Genomic DNA, 11,555 nt, shown 5'->3' with positions numbered 1-11,555 from the left:
CCACGCCCCCTTACTCTGATTGGTCTGATGAAGACCAAGGGGAGTGGAAAGGGCCAATAATCCCGGGGTGAGGCGAGACTGCAGTGCTGATGAAGCCTGTGAGTGACTGGATTACTCTCTACAGGTTACCGCTTCCCAAAATGCAGTTCTGAAGTCCACAGCCACCTTGGTATTGGCTGGATTTACCCGATGTCACCTCCTGTGTTTGCCACTGTGTGAGGTCGACGCGCTTGTTTGTGGGCCTCGACAGGCAGCCTTCAGGAGGTCAGGTTCACACAGGGCTGAAGGCTCTGAATGCAGGTGTGTTCCGCGCAGGGTGTTATTTGCAGGTGTGTGAAGGTGTGTGGAGTTGGGCGCTGGCCTGGGCTCGTGGTGCAGGATGCCTGATGGATACCCAGGTAAGTTTCAGACGGAGACGTGCCAGTGTGCTCTGTCAGTGCTAACACTGCACTGATATTGATGTATATTAGCACTGCTATTAGCGAAATACAGAAGCACCAATGTGAAGTCACTCAGCTGGGTGCTCATAACATCTCTGTGTTTTTTTAAAATGGCTGCCCTCACCACAGGCTGAAATTAGCAGTCACCTGAGCTCGCCTGCTTTTGGAGCATCAGGAAGTTGCCTTAGCAGGTTGTGTTTCCGAGCTTCTCCCTGCTGATTTTCAGGCTGTTCTCAGGGACGCACCCGCAGCTCTGCAAAGGCAGCTCTGGATGTGGAGCAGTTCTGCAAAGGCAGCTCTGGATGTGGAGCAGCTCTGCGAAGGCAGCTCTGGATGTGGAGCAGTTCTGCAAAGGCAGCTCTGGATGTGGAGCAGCTCTGAAGGTGGAGCAGTTCTGCAAAGGCAGCTCTGGATGTGGAGCAGCTCTGGATGTGGAGCAGCTCTGCGAAGGCAGCTCTGGATGTGGAGCAGCTCTGAATGTGGAGCAGCTCTGAATGTGGAGCAGTTCAAACACTGTTTTCACTCTGAGCACGTGCGAACCGAGCTCAAGACCCACGATCTCCTGTTTTCAAAGAATCGCGCAACGCAGCCTTGTTCCCGTCGCTGGCGCTGTCTATTTTGAGCCTTTTGGGTGGGAGCCACCGCGTTCACTCAGTCATCTCTGTTTGATTGACATCAGTCATCATTAGTCAGTAGCCATTCAATGCACTCATTTATTGGGTTTTAGGGTGACTACCACTCGGCCTTGCTCGGGGACAGACTGATTCATTCCCCTAAATCAGAACCTTTTATTTCGCCCATTTATTACTGCATTCTGCGTCTGAAGCCTTCACTCCATTTTCAGGGTTTTTACTGGCTCTAAATTGGGCTCGGGTGGTGAATTTTATTTCTCGGTTCAAACTGCACATATAGGCAAAAACAATGTAGGCTAACGATAAAATGGTAAAATCCGCTTTGTTGCATAGCGGATTGTCGCATAATTTGGGTTTTTGCATAGAACTGCCAAATCCCGAACCGTTTCTAATTCATGCCATTGTAAAGGGGTAAATTGCTACATGATGTACAAATGTTCATGGCTCGGATATTAAACCCGTACCCCATCTGACCACATGTCACATTGGCCTGATACCTGACAAAAGCACAGCATATCTTTGGACCCCGCTTCGGTCAGGATGCAGACCTCTTAATATGATGTGCTCTCCTGGTCTGTAGAATTATCATTCTACTGGATGTTTCTTATATGCGTTTCATCTATACTCATAGTGGCTAGTGTCCAGTTCCAGCAAAAATGGTTTTGTGAACTTCTCATTGCATTATCTTAAACTGCCACGTGTCCGCCTCCTGTCAAACTGATATGGGTCTGTTCGCTGCGATACCATGAAATAAACACTAATTAAATATTTATCCACTTTTTAACACGAAGTGTACGCTAGTTAAATATTTATCCACTTCTTCACACAAAGTGTATGCTAGTTAAATACTTATCTACTCCTTAACATAAAGTGTTAAACACAGTTTGATCATTTTGTATTTTTGAATTAACCCCACAAAGTCTTCTCATATGCATAATCTTGGCATCCCAGGTTTGACATATTAATCTTTTAGCCTGCGGTGGTCATCGTGCAAAAACTGTTTTAGTCACAAATTAGTCCCAGTTTTCAGTTTCTCCACAGTGTCTATCCATGATTATAGAGACATTTATGAAATCTACAGGAAAGTCATACGCATGGCATAAGCTCTTCACTTTCTACCACAATACTACTTTCAAATTGTACCTTTATTAAGTGTAAGCTAGTCCTAAGCTTCCCGGTGCTACGTATCTGTACAGAACTTTATTAAATCTACCATAGGTGCACAAATGTGTCATAAGATAGCAACTGTCTTCTACAGCACTCAACGCTAACTATAGTCTCTAACTGAACTCAGGCTGTAGTAAAAAAACGTATTTAGTAAAATCAAAGTAAAATGAAGCAATAAGCTCTTGTTCACGTCGACGTGCTCCTTTGAAACTGAAGAGATGTTTATTGAATGTAAAATGAAGTGCGTATGTGTGCCACACCCTTGCTGGGGTGGTTGAGTGCTCTGCCAGTGCTCGTCTGCCACAGTTGGTTCGGTGCCAGGCGGGTGAGGTAGGGGCGCACCTGCGCTCGGGGTGAGGGGTGGTCGGGGGGGGGCAGCTCCTCCGCAGCAGGTCTGGGGGTGCTGCAGGGCTGCAGAAAAGCTCCTGCAGGTGTTCTGTGCTTCTTAAAACTCCCACTCCTAAAAAGACGCCTCTGCTTTAGTACACACACACACACGCACATGCATGCACACACACATACACATGCACACATACATCGCACACACACAACAAAATACAGACACACACTCTCATATGTGCACGCGTACACACGCACGCACACACACACATTGCCATAGCATTGTGGGAACACGCTTCATTTTGATGCTTTTGGTTCTAATTCTAGCAGTTAAACTGTGTTTGGTAGCTCACACCTGGCTGTGCTGTCGTGGTAACTAAAAGATGTTGCTCAGTGATAAACTCAGTAAATCAAACCCTTCAGACTGTGTATTTATCCACGGTTTGAAACAACATTCGAGAACATTGTCGTGACTATTATATGTTACAAAAATGGCAAATATTTTTTCCAAAATCTTTTTCATCTGAAAATTGGGCACCTGCTGGAGAGGGAGTTAATAAAATGTGTTTAATAACACACCTCAGTGTTCCTCGGAAGTCATGTGACCATAAACAGTGAAGGGGTGTCCTTGTTGGACGAAGCTGTAAATGCTCCAGAATGAGGATCAGGCCTCAGCCGCATAGCTCCGCCGCTCCTTCCTGCGCTCGCCGTCGCTGGTGCGTCTGTCGGCCATGTGGCCCGGCAGGCCTGCCTGTGATTGGCTGAGGAGTGAGGCAAGGGGGTGGGGCTTGAGCAGGCAGGCAGCGGCGACTGCTGCCCCAGCTGCGGGGACGGCGGCAGCGGAGGTGAGAACCGAGGCAGAGAAGCAGAGGAGCATGGCTGGGCTGGTGCACCTGTGCGCGCTGTTCATATGGACCACAGGTGAGTCCACACCTGTGTGCGCCGTTCGTATGGACCACAGGTGAGTCCACTCTGTCCACACCTCGCCTTCTCACCACCCCTTCTGTCCAAGGGATGGGACCAGGGCCCCTTCTTCAGAGGGCTGCAGGCTGTTTGCAATGACCACACGAGCAGAGAGCAGACCGTCTTATTTTACTCAGTTAAGAGTTAGCGAAAATCTGCACCTGTTTTTTGTGCTTAGTCCAGTGTTCACGTGCAGAATTTTGCTATGGAAATTTTTTTGTTCTGTAGAGAAGAGCAAATGGATGAAATAGCATGGGAATTTGATAGGCTGTGGTGCTGGTGTTGCTTTTAATTATCACTATTACACTGAATGTTTAATTGTATATTTAACATTATAATTTGGTCAATATAATGTTTTCTAAAAACATTCAACTATATTCGTAATGTTGTTGTCAAAACGTTATGTTCACTGGGCCTGGAATGTTTATTTTTTATTTTTGGCACATTCCATTTCCTAGAAATATGGAAAAAGCAGGAAAACTACAATTCAGACAAATTTTTTTTTTACATATTTGTGCTCCAGTTATGATTATTAATATATTGTAAATTGTGTGTAGCTGCCTTATCAGTTTTTTTTTTCTTAATGCATTATTTATTGTTATTTATTCTGTGTTTACAGTTTATTTTTTTAAATCAAAGTGGGAAAACTCGGAAATAATGTCTGTACAAATAAAAGATTTAGGTCACATGCAATTGTCAAAAATATGTATGGAGAAACTAATATTTATAAAAGTCTTTCCTTTATTAGTATAATGTGTGATATACAGTATTGAGCCATATTTACACAGTAATGTCAGACTTGTGTTATGTTACTTGTGCTGGCATAAAGAAGCAATATTACACACAGCTAAAACCAAAAAAAAAGTCACTCTTAAAAAGTATTTTAGTCTAAATTTACACTTAAATCTTGTTTCTGTTAGTTTTTTGTTAAATACGACAAAGATTGCCAATGAGGTAAAAGCTTTACTTGCTTCAAGATTTGCCAGTGGGGTAAGACAATTTCACTTATCAAGTAAAAAGTAACGTAAAACACGCTAATATTTTCTAGTCTCATGACAAGACAAAAACACTTAAGACACTGTTTTTGCAGCCCAGTGTTACTGGCACAAGAATGACGGCCAGGTTTATAACAGCAATATTATATAGCTGGTACAGTTATAAACGAAGCTGCATGAAAAGGTGATTTGGGGTTTAAATATATTCAATATTGCATAATATTCATATAGGACTACTGTAAATATGCCAGTGACCTAGGAGTGTTTATGGTTTAGTCTCAGGGCTTAGCTCCATTAGCTGAGTTTAGTAATACAGAAAATGGAGGACAGGTCTATGGGCCCGATCTCAGCACCATGTTGCAGTCTTTGATTGTTCTGACCATAGCCGTCAGCACTGTATAAATTAGGGAAGAGCTCCCCATTGACTTTGCTTTAAAAGCTTGTTTTTTATTTGTGGATATTTGTGCAGATACACGTAAAAATGTCCTTCTCTGGAAAAACTACGTTGTGTGAATTTTGACTGTTGCTGAAGTGTCAGATTGAAATTGGAAATGGGTGTACTTTTTTTGAGCACAGATGTGTAAGGTGGAAAATTCAGCAGTGGCAGTCTCCATTTTGAGGCGCCGTACACTTTCCACTGTTGTGAAACGCAGGGCCGTGCTGTGTAAGGTCTGCTCCTTGTTCTGCTCAGTGTGGTGGAAAGGTTCAGTTTGTGATTTCACAATGTATGCGACAGTCACTACCATGTTCATCGCCCTCAAGGTCTGAGCAGTCTACGGGGGTTTTTTTAATTCATTTTTAAGCATCTTAAGAACAGAATTACATGCTTGTTTTTGGGTCATATGGGAACACTGGTGTGTCCTTGAGAAATTACCAGTAATTTAACATTCAAGATTTCAGATCAGTAATTGACTCAGTTGTCACAGCAACTGTGTGTACATCTGCTATTTGAATCTTATTGTCTGTTTTACGTTTAAAGTTGTTTAGAATTAAAAAACAGCTGTGGAATAAGTTTGCCAGGATATTCTCTCTTTCTATCTCTCCCACTCCCTCCCTCCGTCTCTCAGTTCAAGTTGCTTTATTGGCATGAAATACAAATGTAATTATTTCCAAAGCATGCATATAAATAATATGTAAAATAATAATAATATTAAATAACAATAATAATGATAAACGTAATAATATATAACAATGACAACAATAACAGCAACAACCACAAGAGAAGTAAATAATTTAGACATGTTTATATCGGGTATATATAAACTCTCTTGCTTTCTCTCTTTCACTCTCTCTTCCTCCCTCCCTCCCTCCCTCCATCCCTCCAAGTGGCTGTCCAGTCGATTGGCTGGACCACCCGCTACCCGGAGCTGGGTAAACTGGAGAGCCTGCAGTGCAGCTGTAGGGAAGGGCAGTGCCAGCCTGCGTTCTGGTGTCGATTACGCAGCGGTCAGTTCCAGTTCCTGTTCTCCCACAACACGGTGGACAAGTCCACGTACGGCTCGGAGTCCGACAAGCTCCTGTACACGGGCGGCGTTCAGGTGGGCAGCAGGGCCATCTACTCCCTGAAGATCGTGAGGGTGACGAAGGAGGACGCGGGGCTGTACTTCTGCGTCTTAATGGCCAAAGGTGTCCTGTACCTGGGATCTGCTGCGGACCTCAGGCCGGGAGGTCAGCTCATCGCCCTGCTTCTTTATCGGCCTGTCGCCTGTTTGCAGCCGCGCCAGATAGTCTTTATTTTTTCTAGTCGTTTAACAGTGTAGTTAATCTGGCCTTTATTGTGCTTTGGACATTTTCTGTGGCATTTTTGATCTGTCTACTTCACTCAGTCTTAATCTCGTTGTCTCTGAATCTTCCAGAAACGCCTCCTACACTCGCCCCCATCACCACCACCACCAAGGCAAAGGCCAAGGCCAAGGCCCCTCCATCCTGCTCCTGTCGTGACCAAGGCAAAACTAAGCCAGGCAAGCCAGGTACGCACTGTAATGTAATGTAATGTAATGTAATGCACTCAAAAAATCAAACCACAAACACTGAACTGAGGGACGGATGGCATCGTTACTTGGAGTCATGTCTTTTCTGATTTTGAACCGCCCGATGCCGGTTGCCGCTTCTTAACAAGCTGAGGTTGTGCTAGGTTTCTTCTCGGGGGGGAGGGGGGGAAGGGGGTGTGCAGAATGGTGTCTGAATTCAGCCTGGGAGGGGAAGTCTGTGCCCAGCTCTTAAAGAGCCACTTCAGTGTGGGGTTTTGTGATCACGCGAGCGTATAGTGGGCTGCGCTGGGCTGAGATGACACCGCCTGAGGGCGGAACCAGACGAGAAGCCGTTAAACTCTGCGCAGACGCGCACGTCCAGGGCCTGGCGGGCGAGGTCACACACAGCCCCACAAAGCCCCCACCCCACCCCACCCAGGGTATTTTTTATATTTTGGTGTCAGCATGTTGAAATTACAGTACATTTTATACAAAGTCCCACTAAATGTTTCTCGGTCTCCCTCTCCCCCTCTCTCTCTCTCTCTCTCTCTCTCTCTCCTGCCCTCCCTCCCTCCCTCCCCTGTAATCCTGTGTGTATTCTCAGTGAAAGGATGCAGTCTCGCAGTGTTTTGGTCGCTTGTGGGAACACTCGTGACCCAGGCTCTGGTCTTACTGGGCACACTGCTGTACTTTTCGCGTGAGTAAACCCCCCGGCTGCCACACTCCTCTCGCCAGAAAACCACCAAAAACCGAAACGACCAAAACCCCGCTCAGAACCCTTGTGCACGAGGGACCAAAAGGGTGCGTGTGGACAAAGAGATGGTGCAGACCGCCCTGACGTAACCATGGCAACCGCACATTATCCTACAGCCTTACAGAACAAGCGCGTTCTGTGAACACACACAAAGCACTGCATTTTTCTTACACTTACATTTTGTGGCCATTTAACGGACGCTCTTATCCAGAGGAACTTGCACACAAATCTGTACACGAAGTGGCCAGAATTCATAAATCATCAACATTCCAAGTAGCAATTAGAGCACACTACTTGGGCCATGACACCCCAGCGATAGATACTCCTTTGTCACTATAATTGACATGTGGAAGGGAAGGTGTGTGTGGGGGGGTGGCGGGGGGAGGGGGGTTGGGAAATATAAGGAGAAGGAAATAGGAAATAGGAGAAGATGTGGAAGAGGGGAATGGGAATAAGGGTGGAGACAGGTGGAGTGCCGTCAGCCAATGAGAGCACAGACTGAGGACAAGCAGTCACAAAGATGTTTATTAATTTGTTTAAGATGCTGTTGTTGCAGGTCTTCCCAGGAAGTGTCGCCACCGTATTGCCAAGTGAGTGCTGAACTGTACATATCATTTATCTTTGATTGTATTACTGATTTATAAATGTATTTATTATACAAACAAATTATTGCATTGATGCTCTTTCCCCGGAGACCTATATTCCTGGATGCCAAGCATGTGTCAAATAGGCATTCAACTTTACTGAACTCTTTAGATGCTGGTGAAAGTTGAAAAAAAGTACATGAGAATAAGCAACACAACATCTCACTAAGCAAAACATGCAATCATGTGAAGGAAGAGTTTTGTCCTCAGTACTGTTGAGAAGTTACGTTTTTTTATATTAGTGTATCTGATATACGATGTGTGTCTGATGTGTTTGTGCCTGATATGCATTGTGTGCGTGTGGGTGTGTGTGTGTGCCTGTATGTCTGTGTCTCCTGTGTGCCTGTGTATCTGATATGTGTGTGCATGTGTAATGTGTGTGTGTGTCTTTGTGTCTGTGTCTGATGTGTGTCTTTTCCTCTTCAGGAGGTAGTTGTCAGGCTAAAGAATAGGTCACACAGCCAACCCGTGACAAGAAGGCAAGTTCTCCCTCATACTCTCCTGTCATTATCAATGAACATGGCTGCTGCCATGGATACATACTACTGTAACATGAATGGATGCATTCTGTGCATGGGTACATACTACTGTAACATGGATTTATCCATACATGAATACATACTACTGTAACATGGATGCATACTGTACATGAATACATACTACTGTAACATGGATGCATACTGTACATGGATACATACTACTGTAACATGGATGCATACTGTACACGAGTACATACTACTGTAACATGGATGCATACTGTACATGAACACATACTACTATAACATGGATGCATACTGTACATGGGTACATACTACTGTAACATGGATGCATACTGTACATGAATACATACTACTGTAACATGGATGCATACTGTACATGGATACATACTACTGTAGCATGGATGCATACTGTACACGATTACATACTGCTGTAACATGGATGCATACTGTACATGGATACATACTACTGTAACATGGATGCATACTGTACACGAGTACATACTACTGTAACATGGATTTATCCATACATGAGTACATACTAATGTAACATGGATGCATACTGTACATGAGTACATATTACTGTAACATGGATGCATACTGGACATAAGTACGTACTACTGTAACACGGATGCATACTGTACATGGACACATACTACTATAACATGGATGGATACATACATGGATGCATACAAATATAGCATAGATGGACACATGGTGTATGTAATTTTGAGCACACAACAAAATAAACATTCCTGTCAAAATTAAAAATTGCATAAATTATTAATAAATCAAATAAAAATAATTACTGAAATAATACATAAATAAATGCAATTACAATAAAAATTAAAACCATTAAATACATTTAAAACTGAAATGAATTCATATAAAAATAAATGATTATTACTCTTTTAATTTTTTAATTCCGTAAGCAAATGCCATCTATTCTCAGATTTATTTATTCAATTATGCAATCATTTATTTTTAGTTTTGACAGATGTGTGTGACACCTCCACACTTGTGAATATGGGATTAAAGGTTAGGTCTAAGCAGATTTGATTGTGAACAGAAACACACTTAAAAGAGAAAACATTACTTGTCTCTCTGCGATGTGTCTGTGTGTATGTAGGGTTCCCAGTTCAGAGGCTTTTAACTGGATCCACTTCACCACGGAACCATAGGAGTGGAATCACATGCTTCACCCCGATGGCTTCTGCAAGTTTGTTCTGTTTGGTTCTGTTCTCCATTTGGACTTTTAAAGGGGTTGGCTAAGGGAATATGTAAAAATTTTGATGGTATGTTAATTCTTTAAAAAGGTTGACCCCTTTACTCTGTGAGATGAAGTCTCTCTCTCTTGTTACGGTATGACTGACTAGAATGTACTTCTCATTTTCATACAGTATATACTTTCACATAACGCACACATACACACACACGCACACTTGTAAAAAATGTTTGATATTTTTATATGTGTGATTTATTTTGGGATATTTGTATGACTGTGTTTTTTGAATGACTGTATTTTCTAAATTTGACAAAAAGTATTTCATTGACTGGTCAGGAATCTATTTACTTTACACACATTCTTAAATTACAACTGATGTTATGACCAAAAGCTTTTTCTGTGCTGCATTTATCTAGTGCCATCTTGTTAAAATAAAATGTAAATATTTATGCTATAATTAGATTCATTTTGCTATCGGTTTGCAGTTGTGTTTTGTCTCCAGTAATGTGTGGTGCCAGCTGTTGATGTTATTAGAATGCATGAATTAGTTCTTGCTCTTGCACAAACGCATATGAAAAACATGTGACCTGTTCTATTTGGTGTGGATGTGCAGTTGGAGGGGGCTGACGTCAATGGGGAGGTGATTCATTTTCCGTGGTGCCAAATTAATTGATTCACACTCACTCACACCACTGAGGCATGCTGGTTAAAATCCAATGATGACAGAGAGCAAACAGACTGTGATGTTCACTGAGGCAGTTTGAGTGTAAACTGTCAGTACAACTGCCCCCTTCCATCTGTTTCATTCTTTCTATTTCTCTACTTCATCTGCTCTCCTTCCTGTTATCTCATGCTTTACTTGAAATGACAATTATAAGAAGTGGTTTATATGTGCACCCAGTCACTTGTTTGTCACAGGTACATGTCAGGTATGCTCCTCTTGTTTTTTAAGTGCACTCACATTTTCCATCATGCCTAGTGTTTTGATGGCAAATTTAACCATAAACCTTTTGAGGGCAACTCTTCCCTCTCACTTTAGAGGAAGCATCTGTTTACATGTCTGTGTGTGTGTGTGTGTGTATGTGTGTGTGCGTGTGCATCTGCGTTCATGTTCGTGTGTGTGTGTGTGTTTTAGATGCATATAAATTTCTGAGATTATGACTAAATATCTTTTACATAAGGGGATGAACATTTATTAGTACTTGTATACCCGTGTTGATGATGACAACGGTTTAGTGAAAATGTTTTAAATGGAAACCGCACTGGCTGGTAAAGACCCTTTCCTGTGTATGTGTGTGTGTGTACAAGTGTGCCTGTGTGTGTGTGTGTGTGTGTCTGTGAGGGGGAGGTGCAGAGTGCATTGAGGTGCCATATCTTCACCTTGCTGGCTTTACAGCTCAGAGCTTCTCGTTTCTGTACTGCAACAAACGGAGACCGCAGAGAGACCACAGCTGTCACCACAGGAAGAGAAACAGATAGAGAGATGAGGGAAGAGAGTAACAGATAGAGAGGTGAGGGAAGAGAAACAGATATAGAGATAGAGGGAAGAGAAACAGATAGAGAGATAGAGGGAGAGAGAGAGAAAGAGAGAGAGGAGGGGGAGAGAGAGATTGAGAGAGGAGAAAGAGAGAGAGAGAGGAGGGGAGAGAGAGAGAGAGGGGGAGGTCTGGGGCATTGAGCTGGCTCTAGTAGAGCACAGCTGTGAGTTCTGTGCAGATTGAGCTGTGTGTAGGACAGACTTTAGGGGGAATCATACTCTCTCTTCCTATCACTCCCTCTCTCTTCCTTTCTCTCCCTCTCTCTCTCCAGCTCTCTCTCTCCCTCTCTCTTGAGTTCACAAAGTAGGCCTATGTGTTAGTATATGTGTGTGTGTGTGTGTGTGTTTCTCTTTCCTGCGCTCTCTCTCTCATACATTTCTTTGCTCATTCA

General features: G+C 43.2%; 1 protein-coding gene across 1 annotated transcript; it reads left to right on the top strand.

Moving 5' to 3' along the window:
- Positions 1-3,390: 3,390 nt before the first annotated feature.
- On the top strand, positions 3,391-10,092 carry cd8b (cd8 beta). The gene is made up of 7 exons (XM_064308579.1): positions 3,391-3,499; positions 5,863-6,204; positions 6,393-6,506; positions 7,111-7,203; positions 7,817-7,850; positions 8,331-8,383; positions 9,531-10,092. The coding sequence occupies exons 1-6, from the start codon at positions 3,454-3,456 to the stop codon at positions 8,335-8,337; spliced, it is 636 nt and encodes a 211-aa protein (XP_064164649.1). The 5' UTR covers positions 3,391-3,453; the 3' UTR covers positions 8,338-8,383; positions 9,531-10,092.
- The last annotated feature ends 1,463 nt before the right edge of the window (positions 10,093-11,555 follow it).

This window comes from Anguilla rostrata, chromosome 14, assembly GCF_018555375.3.
Source record: "Anguilla rostrata isolate EN2019 chromosome 14, ASM1855537v3, whole genome shotgun sequence".
NCBI lineage: Eukaryota > Metazoa > Chordata > Actinopteri > Anguilliformes > Anguillidae > Anguilla > Anguilla rostrata.
The sequence above is the reverse complement of the archived record's forward strand: the minus strand, read 5'-3'. Positions and strand labels throughout refer to the sequence as shown.